Source organism: Pituophis catenifer, unplaced genomic scaffold (genome assembly GCF_029215685.1).
Source record: "Pituophis catenifer annectens isolate HBS135680 unplaced genomic scaffold, rPitCat1.0.hap2 SCAF_2, whole genome shotgun sequence".
Lineage (NCBI taxonomy): Eukaryota > Metazoa > Chordata > Lepidosauria > Squamata > Colubridae > Pituophis > Pituophis catenifer.
In genome coordinates, this window is record NW_027256882.1 from 197,414,751 (window position 1) to 197,430,883 (window position 16,133).

At 40.4% G+C, this 16,133-nt stretch overlaps 1 protein-coding gene across 1 annotated transcript in view; it reads right to left on the reverse strand.

Moving 5' to 3' along the window:
• Positions 1 to 13,899, reverse strand: part of LOC139313113 (nuclear cap-binding protein subunit 1-like) — a 29,034-nt gene extending 15,135 nt beyond the window's left edge. The window contains exons 1-14 of the mRNA XM_070938494.1: positions 13,781 to 13,899; positions 9,717 to 9,802; positions 8,565 to 8,665; positions 7,405 to 7,561; positions 6,656 to 6,763; positions 5,723 to 5,844; positions 4,987 to 5,056; positions 4,484 to 4,699; positions 3,909 to 4,006; positions 3,633 to 3,696; positions 3,274 to 3,384; positions 3,077 to 3,141; positions 1,994 to 2,056; positions 1,196 to 1,270 (exon numbers count right to left, since the gene is read on the reverse strand). Coding sequence (XP_070794595.1) covers positions 1,196 to 1,270; positions 1,994 to 2,056; positions 3,077 to 3,141; positions 3,274 to 3,384; positions 3,633 to 3,696; positions 3,909 to 4,006; positions 4,484 to 4,699; positions 4,987 to 5,056; positions 5,723 to 5,844; positions 6,656 to 6,763; positions 7,405 to 7,561; positions 8,565 to 8,665; positions 9,717 to 9,802; positions 13,781 to 13,814 — 1,370 coding nt within the window. The 5' untranslated portion in view covers positions 13,815 to 13,899. The remainder of the gene's footprint in view (positions 1 to 1,195; positions 1,271 to 1,993; positions 2,057 to 3,076; positions 3,142 to 3,273; positions 3,385 to 3,632; positions 3,697 to 3,908; positions 4,007 to 4,483; positions 4,700 to 4,986; positions 5,057 to 5,722; positions 5,845 to 6,655; positions 6,764 to 7,404; positions 7,562 to 8,564; positions 8,666 to 9,716; positions 9,803 to 13,780) is intronic.
• Between the last annotated feature and the right edge of the window lie 2,234 nt (positions 13,900 to 16,133).

The window sequence follows — 16,133 nt, forward strand, 5'->3', positions numbered from 1 at the left end:
CTGAGCTGCTAGCTGCTGTGCTATGGCTGGCTGAGGCAACTCTTGTCCTAAATTCCAGGTTAGTTGTATCATGGTATTGGGAGGTTCAGTTCATTGCAAATCCACTCGATGATATTTCAACAAAGCTGTGGGCAGTGGGGTGCCCTGAGAATTAGATGCCATTACTAGAATCCTAGGTAGGACTGCGTTCTCTTTATAAAGAGAAAGAAGTTTTCAAGATGATGTTCTTTGAATTAAACCGGGTTGGGAAGCCAGCTCCACAAGTTTGATTGATTTATTGATACAGTATATGCCAATGTTTCTGAACCTTGGCTGCTTGAAAACAAGCAAACTTCAATTCCAGAATTCCCCAGTCAGCTATGGGAAGCTATACTGGTGTGGGAATTCTGGGAATTCCATGTTGGCTGGGGAATGGGGAACTAAGTTGCCAAGGTTGAAAAACACTGATATAAGCTATAGTAGCAAACAATTGAATATGTTTTCTCTTCTTACATGCCAGTGAATTAGAGTGGAATTAGTCTGCGCTTTTTTCACAGACATTGTTTTCCGTGTTTAATACACTCCTTTGTTTTTGTAACTATTTCAGCATATGTTCTCCAAAATCACAACTCTCTAAGTTATCATGACACATGCACATTTTTAAAATAAGACTACATTTGTGTTGGATAATATCAAAACCTGTTTCAATGGCTTTGGCCCATTCAGGAGAAGCATAAAAATGAGTTGAAAGCAGTGGAAATTGATTGTACAAGAAGTGTGTACGTCCCAAAACAAGAATAGGGTCACCAACGGCTGTACAGAGAAGGAATGCAGATGGACTACAAGGCAGAATGAACACAAAACTAGTGATTGCAAAATAAATGTGTGGAGAGGGTTTGGACAAATAGAATTAATGAACGAGGTCTAAACTGCAAAACAATATAGGAAAGAAAAGTGAATGTGTCAACAGGAACAGAAAGACTGAGTGATTGCAACTGGGTGAGACAGAACAAGCTGAAAGATTGAAAATGGTCTCTGCCACATAGTGAGTATTGGTGTAAATAAGTTTAGGAACCTTTCCTCTCCTTTTTATTCCTCGATGTCTTTAATTTCTTTTGCTTACTCTTTTTTAAAATTCATTTTTGGTTCCTGCTTATCCCAATGGGCACAACATGGTGGATTCACATGTACACAAATTCTGATATCTCTTACTCACCTCATGCATTTTTCCAGTACTTCCCTTACAAACCTAGGCCTGGCTCTCTCAAGATCCTCAGAAACACAATCTGACCTATAAAAAATAGATGGTGCTCAGACAAACAGATTGTTACTATAAACAATATCTTTCATATTCATCAAGATAGTTCTTCAAATTTTTATAGCACCGAGTTCTACAATACTAGGATACTAAGGAAAGGTGTATGACTGGAGTTTCATTTATAATTCACAATAATTGGTTTTGAAAGGCATCTTCAACTATTTAATTGGGTCAGATTCTGCAAGGTTTTTCACCATTTTTGATGTCACTATTCTTTCTGTCTGCCAAACTATTTCTTTTTCTGTTCATTCATCAGTTCCTCTAATCATTTATCCAGCTACAGATCTGACCATCGTATGTCAGGATTTATACAGGACAACCCTGGGTTAAGAAGCGAATTTCCAACATGTGCCTAAAATAGGAGACTCTGGAGGGTGGACTGCAATACTGAAGGGCACCCATGAACAGTTGTCAGATGGCACTCTACAGCCCTCGATACATGTAGCAGGACCTTCCTGATGATCTCAGTGACCAACCACATAGAGACTTGCCTTGTTCTACAACAATAGAAGTCAATCACTTAATGATTGTCTGACTAACTTAACAACTGCAATGATTCACTTAACAACTCTGGCAAGGAAGGTTGTAAAATGAGGCGAAACTCAACTAAACAACTGTCTCACAGGGCAAGAGAAATGTTGGGCTCAATTGTGGTTCTAATTCAAGGACTACCTGTACAGAGAATCAAATACTTACCAATCTTCCCAGCTCCAACGGAACTCAAAATTACTAAGATGGTGGGAAAACCAATTAATGAACCTTGATGGGGGAAAAAAAACTATAATTTTTTTATATTTAAAACATTTCATTTTGCACTGCTACAATTGACGTTATATACAAATGGACAGAAACAAGACGATATAGTGGAGTTGTAAACTCTTTAAAAGTGGAGGACAGGAAATATGCAATTATTCTGTAGTAATTAAATCTTTTGAAGAGCTATTCCAGAGGTTAACTGCATGCTTTGCAAAAGCTTTGACATACAGTAGATGCTGCAAAAAATCTAGGACCTAACAGTGGTGTGGCTGATTAAAGGATTGTTGAACTGAGATTGTTGAACTGAGACTCAGCATATTTTAAAGTACCATTTTTGAAACATTTTTGAAGAATTCACAGCCTTACATCCAATACAGGTAATCCTCTACTTACAACAGTTCTTTAGTGATTGTTCAAAGTTACAATGGCACTGAAAAAAGTGACTTATGACCGTTTTTCACAGTTACGACTTTTGCAGCATCCCCATGATCATGTGATCAAAATTCAGATTCTTGCCAACTGGTTCATATTTATGACCATTGCAGGATCCTGGAGTCACGGGATCCCTTTTTGCGACCTTCTAACAAGCAAAGTCAATGGGGAAACCAGATTCATTTAACAAAAAGGTTACTAACTTATCAACTGCAGTGAATTGTCGTAAAATGGGGAAAAACTCATTTAACAAGAATCGTAATTTTGAGCTCAGCTATGGCCGTAAGTCAAGGACTACATGTAATTGAGTAGCTCTCTTCTAGATTTTAATATGAAAATCGTATTTTTTTATTAACAATCTAACACTGCAGTCAGCATTCATTGGTTATTTATGAATGCCATGTAAGAAAGATCCAGAAAGATCTAACAGAATAAATCATTTATTCCTATACTAATTAAATGAGAGGAGTGACCTAAAATATGAAGGCCTGTAAAAGCAGGACTATTTACAACCATTATAGATTCTGTTGTGTGGAAACATCTCAAGTCTTTAAGTCCTCAGAAAATTTAGATGAGAATGTCTTTACTCACCGATCTATGCAGATAGTATTCATTGTATCTAAGCGCATGTACAGCATTTCTGTAGCTTGTGCAAGCTGTCATTTTTCAATTAAGGTTTAAATTGTTTATGTTATAGTGTTTAATTGCAATACGGTTGAAAACAGACTATTCCTTTTGTTATCAAAATGTATCAACTGCTAGGAGAGACTTCTGAGGGAAAAGGATACAACTTGAGGTAGAGATCCCGGTTGAAGTTTACAGAGTTCAATAAAAAGCGTTGTGTACATGATTTCCATGTGAGGCGGAACAGGAAGCTGAAACAACTCAGCAAAGATTACCTGGGGAAAATATGATAGTAATATGACAAAGCACACTTGCAACAACAACAGTGCACAGAATATTTCATTGTCAGGAAATTCCAGTGTTAAAATGGCCGATCCCAATCCCAAATGGTGTACCAAAAATGGTTCAAATTCAAAATGGGTCATTTTAAGCTCCATTTCGAGATGAAGAACTATGGTATTAGCAGAGAGGAAGATCCCTGGCACTAAAAAAGAAAAGGTGACCTGATAAATACAGCGTTTACCTCAACAATGTGGTAATTCAGAGGGATCTTGTGGTTTCCTGGATAGCTTGTTAACTGGACAGCACTACAGAAAAAGAAAGGCATGTGATTTACAATTAAAAGGGCAAGCGGGAAGTGCAAAAAACATGTTTTTTGTGATATGTGCCAGGATCTGCTCCTTCAAAGAACCTCTTTCCCTGCTGAGAGCAAGTCTTGGAAGTAGCTGCCCAAGGCTCTATCACCATTCAGTGTCATGTCTCTTTGGACAGATTGACATAGAAATTGATATATCCCTACCATGTCATTCTCTCTTTCCAAAAGGATCTGATGATGCAATGAAGATTTTCTTCGATCACAAATCTTTCAACAGAGTGGCTCCCAGGCATAATTGGACCCTGACAAAACAAGCAACAGAGATGAATGTATTGGTAGAGGCCAAAACTCCATTTTCACCCCAAAAAGACATAATGAGATTACATCCCTGGCATCACATAGCATTTTCCAAGAGTTTAAATGCAGTGGTTTGTAGGTATTTAATGTTTATAACATACTTTTTAGCACAAAGTTCAGCTGCCCCAGAAATGTTTTCTTTTAGAAGCAGCTTTTTCTGCTCTGGGAAAAAAAAATAGAGCCCCCCAAAACAACGGTGCACAGGGCGGATGGAGCTATTAGACAGATAAAGCAAACCCTGAACCACATCAACGCTGCTAAAGAATGTGAAGCAAATTCACAACTATTTTCAGGCCGGGTAACAAGCCAAACTGAAAGGTCAGAAGGCAAAGGCACATATTACGTGGATCCCACCAAAGACGAAAACATTTCACTTCCCAACAGACAACGCACAAGGATGTTGCCCCACAACACTGACTTACTTCAGGATCATCAGTGTAGTCAAACATCCGGAAGGTGACTCTTGGCATCGGGTAAACGGAATCAGCTGTGTGGGGTGGAGGCGTAAAAGGAGGCAGGTTGTGCTGCAGCGCTTCACAAAGCACGCTGTCGAACGCCAGGTAGGGCCTCGGGATGTGCCTCTCTTGCCAGTGGTCCTTCTTCATTTTCTGAATCTGAGCCCAAAGGCAATCTAAGTACTGGAAGGCAACAGACATCTGTCAGACATTTTCATATTCGGAATTCAAGGACGTTCCCAACCCCAGACTGATTTCCGTGCTATAGGAAATCACCCTACCCAATTTTCTTAGGAACCATTTTAGGGTGGGAAATTCAGAATAAAGAAAAGGCAGGGAAAGCCACTGGGAAGACTTTCTCAATAGAACAGCGTCAACTTCATGCAGCCAAAACTGGCATTACGCATTTGCTCTAATGTTTCTTCAGATGGACGTGAGTACAGGAATTCAAAGCCCCTAATCATACTCACCTCTTCTTGGGGATGTGGTTTATCAACGGACCAAACTTGTAGCATGGGCACATGAGTCTTCTGACGCCGTCTGCCAGAAAAAAACACAATCATTTTAAGGTTACTGATAATTGGTTTGCATTTCAACTCAGAAAGACTCTGAAATAAACAGTTGATTCAAACCAAATGGTACATCTCAATTGGCAGGAGGCATTGGGAAAAGTAAACACTGGGCTGTAAAAGTATGTGCTTTCAATCGCCTGATTCTTAACTACTATAGGTTTTGAGGACAGTTGGCTCAGCTACCATGTAGAAAGATGCTTCTAGAATCATACAGCCCAAGACTCTCATCTGCCCTGTGATCATTTCAGATCCCTTTTTAAGTAGCAAATTTGCCTACTGCTTTCCAGGAATTCACACTCATTTATTCTAATCCTGACTTCAGAGTCAATGGAAAACAATTATGAGCATCTGTCTTTCAACCAAATTTTGGGACTTTATCATTTTTCTTCTGCAGCATCTCTGTCCATATTAAGAATGTTTTTAAGTCTTTCAATGCTGTAAAGTCAGGTGATTATGATTGAAAAAAGGAACAACATTAACTTGGTTTAAGCCTAAAAGTCTGAAGTTATTTATTACCTCTACATTTAACAGTAAATGCATTGCTTCTCTGCAAATTTATGAAGTCTACAAGTTCTGTGTTCATGTGCTATTACGATATAATGATGCAAAGTAACATTTTCTCTCATTTTCTTACTTCAGATAGTTTTCAACAGTAGACAAAATGTGCTCCATTTCAGTATCCTTTTTCTCATAGAGCTCCTTCCCCACCCAAGGTAAAGAAGACAGAAATGCATACACGTACCAGTCACATCGAACCTATTAAATCAAAATATGGACAATAGCATTCAGAAAATACTTTTGGTTCCTGCCATAAAAGCTAAATCAGGTCAAACACTTGAGTCTCATAGGAAGGACTGTTTATGATTCCACAACTCTAACTATGTTATGATGCTTCAGGTGCAAACTTTCAAGGGCCCAGCCAGATTCATATGTGCACATGAATGGTTGATTTTGATACTTTCAAAACAAACATGCGCAGGAGAGTACATACTAAATCTGCACAAACCAATGAAAAAATATATGACAAAAAAGCCAAAATGTTACTTATGTTGCTTATTATTTACATTTCCCCCCCGAGGGGCTATTTCACATGCTCCTTTTCTTTGTATTTAAGATGTACACTTACTCTCTGGTATAAATGAAATCAGCCAGGGCCTGGCAAACTTCTGTAAGTCATCAACAGCAATTGGCATGATTAAAAGGTTTTCTGCAAATCTAGGTTTTAGAAATGTTTAAGGAGCTAAGTTGGGGATCTTTTGGACTGCAAACTTGCAACTTGAGATAGGATACAATGGTAAGGGCCCCATTTGCCCTTATCATTATTTAGATACTAGTTTGTTTTGTTGTACTTATGTTCTGTATGAAGGCCACAAGAGACTGTGATAAGAGCACCAGAGGGCACGTAGCCAAATCTTATAGCTAACTGTTTAGGCTTTTGGTATAATACTAGTTGAGGAGAGGCTTATCACATTTACAAGCACAACACAAAAAAATAAAAATAAAACGATCACAGTAACAAATTTTTCAGCAATTTATTTATCTATGAAGCAAATGTATTGTTGTTTACCTGAGGTACATCCTCCTCCTGCGTCACACTAACGAAATTCTCAAACATGGCTACCATTGAGGGTGCAGCAATTACGTGACAATTCACAAGATCAGAAAGAAAGCGCACCTGCAGAAAGAGACCATTTAGCCATTTCTCAATCATGTGTTTCCCCAAAGAATGGATCGGCAAGAGATTTCATAAGGCCAGGCAAGAGCCCTGCAGAAGCCTAGGATGTATCTGCTTCGGCAATTTTTACGGGGGTAACGGGAATCCCAGGGCCAATACACAACTGAATAGATGCTTAAATCTCGTTTATTAGAAGCTGTGGTGGCGCAGTAGTTAAAGTGCCAGACTTCAGGCAAACTCTGCCATCAGCCTGGAGTTCGATCCTGATGGGGCTCAAGGTTGACCACCTTCCAGCCTTCCGTGGTCGATAAAATGAGGATCCAGGTTGTTGGGGGCAATATGCAAATAATGCTTAACATTGTAAATGTAGTGCTGTAAAATGCTATGGGGCAGTATATAAACATAAATGCTATTGCTATTATCATCAAATCTAGATCACAAAACCTGGCACACCACTCATACTGCAGAGCAGCTATGACAAAGTCAGAAGAAATAAGCCAGTGAAAAGGTTTGGATGGTGTATCAAATAATCACATGGAATTACATTTTTTATCTTCACAATCTGTGAGGTAAACTGTGAGCTCTTCAAATACGCTGAAAACCAAACTAAATAAAGTCTCTAAAGTATGAAAACAACTTACTAAATAAACAGCTTCATTGTACAGGTTGACTTTCAAACATTCTTTCAGCTGACGTATCATTGCTTCTACAAATTCGCCGCCAAAATTGTAGTTCTTGGCATTCAGCAAGCCAACAAGAGTTGTATAAAGGGTCATCTTTTGTGGTAGGAGACGTGCACTGTTTTTTTTTTCATAAAGGAGAGAAAAAACAGCATCAATTATTAACTCAAATCACAAGTGCCATCTCATTACCCCATGTGTGATTTTCAAATTACCTAGAATGCCTAAATTTTGAAAAGCAGTGTCTTCTTTGACAAGAAGTCTACTATATATTGGAAAAAAGATAACATGAGAGTCAATTCAGTCTTCATTTAACTGTTTAGTTATTGCAAATCCCAGTGGGAAATTAGACAGAAATGTATACAATTATGGGAAACATTCTACTGTGTATGTAACAATATATCTTCCAAAGTTTCGATCACAGAATTTACATTGCTTCAGATTCAGTATGCTTCAGTATGTTCTTTGCAAAGTTGAAAGGAGGAGATCTGATGAGCAACAGCTCAGGCAAAAATGTAATTCTTTCTTTGAGCTCTTATGAAAATTCCAGAGGAAGCTAACACTTGTGAATAAGCGTCTCAACGCACAGCTACAGAAAACAAGTTAAATTAAGAGGGCAGCACTCCAGTTACCAAGCCTAAATAAGCAGCAAGAGAGACCTATTTTGACACTGTCCTCCTCTCTACTCTTCTAATTAGTTACCTTGCTAATTATCACATATTGTCTCCAAGTTTCAAACATTCTTTAAATGGGAGAAATATGTAGCCATACAATATATTCAACAAAGAGCTTTGAAAAGAAACGTTTTTCAAAAGTAATTACTTAAAAGCCTTTAGTGTAGCTAATGTACGAGATGACCAGGCTGAGCCTGAGGGAGGGGTCAAATGCATCATCAGTCTCAAGGACCTTCTCAACCATAAGAGATCTATCTCCAGCCCATCTTGAATTCTCTTGACTCTTATCTACCACCTATTGGTTTTGACCATTAGTGCTTCAGATTCTCTTGGGGAGCTTTAGTATATAATAAACCTATATTCTGTTGAACTGCCTGGACTCTTGATTTCCTGCGCTTGACAGTTAATGCATCATCACCTAGATCCATAAATCTTTTGCATACATACACTGTACAAAGGAGTCTCAGTATTTTGCTTTTGAAGTTTGGCAGATGTGCCTCGAACACCTTAGTCACATTATCTACGTTACTTTCCAAAGGAGCAGAACTCTGAGGGGATAAGATATTAGAAAGTCATTATCTTATTGTTATATATATATATATATATATGTTACAAAGACACTTCTCATTAAAATGTCCTTTCAGTATGTCAGCTACAATAGCTCCAAAAGCTATCAAAGGATACTCTACTGCTATTCTCTTCTTTATTGAAACACACACATACACAAAGAAAAAAAATTGGGAAATGTAATAAAATTAAAAATAAATGTCTCTTCTTGATGATCCTACAACACTGTTCAATAACAGCCTCATCTGCAAATTGGTTTTATTTCTTCAATGAAACAAACCTTCATAATAATTCAGTCTTTACATAGATAAAGGAGGACTAAGTAGGGCTTCAGATAGGGTTAGCAGTGACAGGATTGCAAGTAAACAAGGCCACTGAATAATAAAAATCCATAATCCTGATCTTTTGAGAGTTTTCAATCAAATCAATGAGGACGACTTGATCGGATCACCAGTCATAAAACATTTCTTACTATTAAGTAAGTGAAATGGTATGCTGAAACCCAGCATGGAAAGTTGGTTAGCACATTATAACAAACTGTAAACATAGTGTAATAGTTTACTGTAGGTTCCATTTGTAATTGACTCAGTGGTGGGTTGCTACCGGTTCGCCCCGGATCAGGTGAACCAGTAGCGGCAATGGCAGGAGGCTCTGCCCACCTGCCCGGATGGTTCTGCGCATGTGCAGAAGCAACGAGCAAACTGGTAGTGATGGGTTTTGAAACCCACCCCTGAATTGACTATATAAAATGTTAAGGTCCCATTATAGAATGATGATGCAAACATTCCACTTAACTGCTAAGGAGTATTTGCTTATGGTTCTTGAAATTATTAAGGCATATACTCTGATGGATAGTATCTAAAGGAGAAAACTCTTTTTTAAAACAAATACCAAAAATGACACAGTACACAGTAACTTTATCCCATTTCTAAATATATATATTTGTGATACCTCATTTGTATTTGAGTGTTTATGTTATTCTCAGACAGGGACACCTCAAAGATCTCAAAATGAAGCTGCTAGTCGTTTTACCTCTTCTCCTAATGTGCTTATTAAGTATTCCAACATCTCTGTAACTTCAACTGTTTCAGATGTTCTTCTTCTCTTGTGCTGTTGTTCTATTTTAGCGAGACAAAACATCAGATGCCAAAATGAAAATCCCAATATGGTTGGAGATATTGTGGAATTGTAATATTAAATATCAAAAACATGACATCTATATGTATATTTTCACAACTCATTCCAGGAAAATACCATAAGATGCTGCACTGACATTTTATGATACTGATGTTAGAAAAAATATCTATCTACTCATAACAAAATTCCCTCTCACATTCTGTTTATTTCGAACATGGCTAAAATAAGTTGATTCTAACTATCCTTCCCTTCCATTCTTTTGAAGACAAGGGCCCCCTTCTTTTTTTTTTTTTAAACTGACCTTAGAGGCTAAACTACAATCACTTTAACTGAAGAGATTAGAAAGATTAAAAAAATAAAAGCACAAGGTGTATTATTATTTTGGATGAATCCAGTGGCAGAAAGTAAAAAGATGCCCATTATGATCTTCACTTCTATTCTCACATTTCTGAAATGGGAGCTCAGTTCCTGGACTGGGCCAAAGCAGAAGCAAAATTTTACAAAGGAATATACCAAAGACAAAACTAACACATGTCCATTTTATAATCTAATGTTGTTATTTGAGCAGAATCCAGTGGCAAAAATTAAAAAGATGTCTGTATGAACTTTTATCTCTTTACACTGATCTGGTGTTCATTGACCAAGAATTCACAGATAATCAATAGACCAATATCTCTGCTTCACTTTTCCTAATATAAAAAGAAAATAACACCTTTATACAAAGATTAATAAATATTTGTATATTTTTTCTTCTTGGTTACATAGAATCAATAGAGGAAAAGACTTGTCTGCTCAAGGGCTATAATGTAACATAGCTTCCAAAGAGCAATAAAGATAGTGAGTTCAACTCCCGCCTTGGCTATGAAAGCCAGCTGAGTGACTTTGGGCCAGTCACTCTCTATCAGCCCAATTCACCCCTCAGAGTTGTTGTTGTGGGGAAAAAGAGGAGGAAGGTGTGTGGGATATGTTTGCACTGCAAGTATATGGAGGCGCACCTGAATCTCAACCATTAAACATGGGATGATAAACCAACTCTTTTTCTCAGCTCATATTGGTTTTTTTTTTTTTTGAAAAATCAGCTGTGCCAGCACATCAACAGAGAACTGAACAAAACAAAAAGCTGAAGTCCACCATTATAGGAATGGTTTCATTCTTTTTCCAGTCCTGCAATTTGTTTCTATATCAGGTTGTGTGTGTGTGGAGGGGGGCAGTTGCTAACCATAGGTTGATTACTGACTACATTTACCTGATAATAAAATTTAAATTCAGATATAATCCTACAATGTCCCTCAGAAATGGAAGTTTTCCCTCTTTCCAACCAAGGCCAGAAAACCAAGTTAGAGAAGGAAATGTGAAATCATAGTTCAAATGCTGGGAACAGCCCAATGTATGAAACATAACCTCTAAATGCCCACAGACATATGCTCAAAGTTATTCCTTTCTTCAATTCTCAAACCTAGAAAGAGTGTCTCTGTGTTCAGAGTTTTTTAAAATAGTCAAAATTAAACTGTGGACAGTTACACCTGCGATACTAACAAATGTACATCATCTACCAAAGGGGAAGCATCTTTCAGAATAATGGGTTCCTTCTTTAATTTCATCTAAACAGATCCAAACGGATGGTGAAGAAAAGTACAAAATTCCTGCGCGTGCACAAAATCTGGGAATTTATAATAGGATTGTGTTTTTTAAAAATGTCAATTTTAAACATTGTTACAGGTTGGGAAACCTGTCGAACTCTATAACAGTGTTTCTCAACTTTGGAAGCTTGAAGATAGGTGGACTTCAACTCCCAGAATCCCCCAGCGAGCGCTGCTGGCTGGGGGATTCTGGGAGTTGAAGTCCACCCATCTTCAAGCTACCAAGGTTGAGAAACACTGCTCTATAACGACAAGGCACAACTCCACTTTCAGCAGAAGACAAAAGACCTGGAACATGGGGGATTGGGTGGGGTGGATGGAGATGGCCCTGGTTACTTTCTTAGGCTTAATGTACAGGTGCCACCTGCAAATACATTGGGTCAAGTTTTGGATGGGAGTTGAAGTCTACCCATCTTCAAGCTACCAAGGTTGAGAAACACTGCTCAAGGCACAGCTCCACTTTCAGCAGAAGACAAAAGACCTGGAACATGGGGGATTGGGTGGGGTGGATGGAGATGGCTCTGGTTACTTTCTTAGGCTTAATGTACAGGTGCCACCTGCAAATACATTGGGTCAAGTTTTGGATGGGAGTTGAAGTCTACCCATCTTCAAGCTACCAAGGTTGAGAAACACTGCTCAAGGCACAGCTCCACTTTCAGCAGAAGACAAAAGACCTGGAACATGGGGGATTGGGCGGGGTGGATGGAGACGGCCCTGGTTACTTTATTAGGCTTAATGTACAGGTGCCACCTGCAAATACATTGGGTCAAGTTTTGGATGGGAGTTGAAGTCTACCCATCTTCAAGCTACCAAGGTTGAGAAACACTGCTCAAGGCACAGCTCCACTTTCAGCAGAAGACAAAAGACCTGGAACATGGGGGATTGGGTGGGGTGGATGGAGATGGCTCTGGTTACTTTCTTAGGCTTAATGTACAGGTGCCACCTGCAAATACATTGGGTCAAGTTTTGGATGGGAGTTGAAATCTACCCATCTTCAAGCTACCAAGGTTGAGAAACACTGCTCAAGGCACAGCTCCACTTTCAGCAGAAGACAAAAGACCTGGAACATGGGGGATTGGGTGGGGTGGATGGAGATGGCCCTGGTTACTTTATTAGGCTTAATGTACAGGTGCCACCTGCAAATACATTGGGTCAAGTTTTGGATGGGAGTTGAAGTCTACCCATCTTCAAGCTACCAAGGTTGAGAAACACTGCTCAAGGCACAGCTCCACTTTCAGCAGAAGACAAAAGACCTGGAACATGGGGGATTGGGTGGGGTGGATGGAGATGGCCCTGGTTACTTTCTTAGGCTTAATGTACAGGTGCCACCTGCAAATACATTGGGTCAAGTTTTGGATGGGAGTTGAAGTCTACCCATCTTCAAGCTACCAAGGTTGAGAAACACTGCTCAAGGCACAGCTCCACTTTCAGCAGAAGACAAAAGACCTGGAACATGGGGGATTGGGCGGGGTGGATGGAGACGGCCCTGGTTACTTTATTAGGCTTAATGTACAGGTGCCACCTGCAAATACATTGGGTCAAGTTTTGGATGGGAGTTGAAGTCTACCCATCTTCAAGCTACCAAGGTTGAGAAACACTGCTCAAGGCACAGCTCCACTTTCAGCAGAAGACAAAAGACCTGGAACATGGGGGATTGGGCGGGGTGGATGGAGACGGCCCTGGTTACTTTATTAGGCTTAATGTACAGGTGCCACCTGCAAATACATTGGGTCAAGTTTTGGATGGGAGTTGAAGTCTACCCATCTTCAAGCTACCAAGGTTGAGAAACACTGCTCAAGGCACAGCTCCACTTTCAGCAGAAGACAAAAGACCTGGAACATGGGGGATTGGGCGGGGTGGATGGAGACGGCCCTGGTTACTTTATTAGGCTTAATGTACAGGTGCCACCTGCAAATACATTGGGTCAAGTTTTGGATGGGAGTTGAAGTCTACCCATCTTCAAGCTACCAAGGTTGAGAAACACTGCTCAAGGCACAGCTCCACTTTCAGCAGAAGACAAAAGACCTGGAACATGGGGGATTGGGCGGGGTGGATGGAGACGGCCCTGGTTACTTTATTAGGCTTAATGTACAGGTGCCACCTGCAAATACATTGAGTCAAGTTTTGGATGGTCCACCTGAAACTAATGTTTTCAGATTATTCTCCCGATCACCCGGGAGAGAAATCGGGATCTGGTTAGAAAACTGCCTATCCAAAGAGCTCCGGCATCTCTAAGGTGGAGGCGCAAGGGTGCTGGTGCTGGTGCTGATGAAGGCGGCCTGGCGACGATCTCACCCTCCGCTTCCCTCCCGCTCTCACCGTCATTCTCGTCCCGGTGCCGCCTGCGCGACATGGCTCGATTCTCTCGGCGGACCGGCCGTAGGGCTCTCTCGGGGCGGGAAAGGGGCAGCCGGCGCCACGGCCAGATGACAGCAGCCACCGATGCTCGGAAGGGCGCTCGCCGGAAGCCGCCTGCTCAGACACAGAGAGACGCGGGCGGGCGAGCGAACGAGCGGCAAAAGACGCGTGTCTGCTCCTCTCGGCTCTTCGTTGGCTTCCGGCCCGGCGGCTGGTCCTTCCGGTGGGTTCTGATCGGGGGTGGGTGGGAGTGGGAAAGACCACAGAAGAGCGCTGGGAGTGGGACAGGATGCAAATGGAGCTGTTCCGGGGCAGGTCAAGGCTAAGGGACGGTCTATCACAGGGGTCTCCAACCTTGGCGACTTTAAGACTTGTGGACTTCAACTCCCAGAGTTCTTCAGCCAGCAAAGCTGGTTGAGGATCTCTGGGAGTTGAAGTCCACAAGTCTTAAAGTTGCCAAGGTTGGAGACCCCCGGTCTATCAGGCGGGAGGTTTCGTATATCTTTGCTATTGTGCTTCTTGGGATGGTGAGGGGGAGAGAAAGATGGTGGTGGGGAAAGCAAAACTCTGATAATGCAGGTTCCTGAGGTTTTAAAAAGAAAGAACAAGGGGATAAGCTATACGAACTAGAACAAAAACGAGCATCAATCCCCGAAGCATCGCTCTGAGATTCCTTATTATGGGCAGATTCTTATTATGGGGAGATAACTAAATCCTGTAAGGTTATTTGTTTAATTTTTTCCCCCATGGGGAACCTTCTCCTGATAGTTTTGAGCCTTGCTTGCCTCAGTGTACATTGGGCAATGAATTCTGATTTGGAAGAAGCGTAGAATATAAATGTTGAAATACCTTCTTTGTAATTTAAAATAGATAAACGATGTGAGGAAGATTGAGATGCTGGATTATGCATTGCTGAACAGTGGCAAGGTTAGAATATTTCAGTGATAGGCGGAGCTCATCTCATTCTCTGTGAATTCTTTTTTTTTTTTGCAGCATTCAGAAATACTACATTAAAATCAGTTAGAAAAGAATCTTTTATCAAGCATTTATTGAATAATAAATATATTTAACTATATAATACACAATTGTATCTGTCATTGCATACATACTTGAAAGCTTTCCATATGTACCTGCAGTTGCTTGTAGGTTACAAAAACACCTTCCAATTTTCAAGCCATCCACATATATATTGTAGGATATAATGTTGCTTCAATAGAGCCACAAACCTGTAAGCTCCAAAATTTCAGTCTGAACCTTGTGCATGCCATGGAGAATGCGACTGGGAGGGCTGATGCTCTGAAGATATGCTAGGAATGACTGTTGGGTCCAAGAATGGCTTCTTAAAAAGGGGATGCACCCTGCTTTAAAGTTGACAGATCCAGAATGCAGGTGGCCAAGAGTCCACAGCCACAAGGACTTTGTCGGTCCACTTCTTCAGGATCAACCGAAAATTCCTCCGATGACAGAACTCAAATGTGTCTTGATCACTTGCAAAAATCTGCCTAACCAGAGTCCATCTCTGAGAGAAGCCAAGTAATTTCAACTGACAAACACTGAGAATATTCCTCAAAGTAACCCTACAAGAACTAGCTCCTCAGGACCTCCTTACCCAGGAGGGATCTGATCAGGTGAAACAGGGCCATTAGGACTATCTCCTGATTTAATAAGAGTGGAAAAGAAAGTATGCTTTGCTGCCCTTATCAAAACAAGGTACATCCTAATGAAGGTGCTTGTATCCATAATCAGAATGTGGATGAGCTTTATTATAGGTCGGCTTGGCATTAAGCAGCAGCAACCAGAGTCCAGAATCATCAAATCTCCAGAAACTAGGTCCTGGTATAAAGTGGTATACTGTTTAACTGATTATGGTGCTAGAAGTCTTTCTGCCCAATTCTTCTTGAGGTACAAGTCTTTGGCAGGGAATATTTTTATTATATTACCTGGCTTGGTGATGAAACATTTGCAAATGTTTCCCTCCTTATCAACCCAAAATACATCCTAACAAAAGCTCTTTTATCAATGCTTGATTGACTTCATTCTTTGTCTTCCCCAAGCAGCACTCTAGACATCTCATGTCTATTCATTTTTTAGAGCCACTCAGTAAACCATGGGACTCTACAAGATCTGTCTGCACAGAAAGTCTGCCGGGGTGCAGTTTGCCTCCTCATTGAAAGCAGCGATGAAAGCATCTGCTAAATTACATGAACCTGCATTGGTTCCATGATGCACCTTGGGTGGGCTGATCTAATTGGCCATGTCTCCCTGTGAGAGGCTGCTGTGGAAAACTTTAGGGCTAAAAGGAGTGATCTGTCCA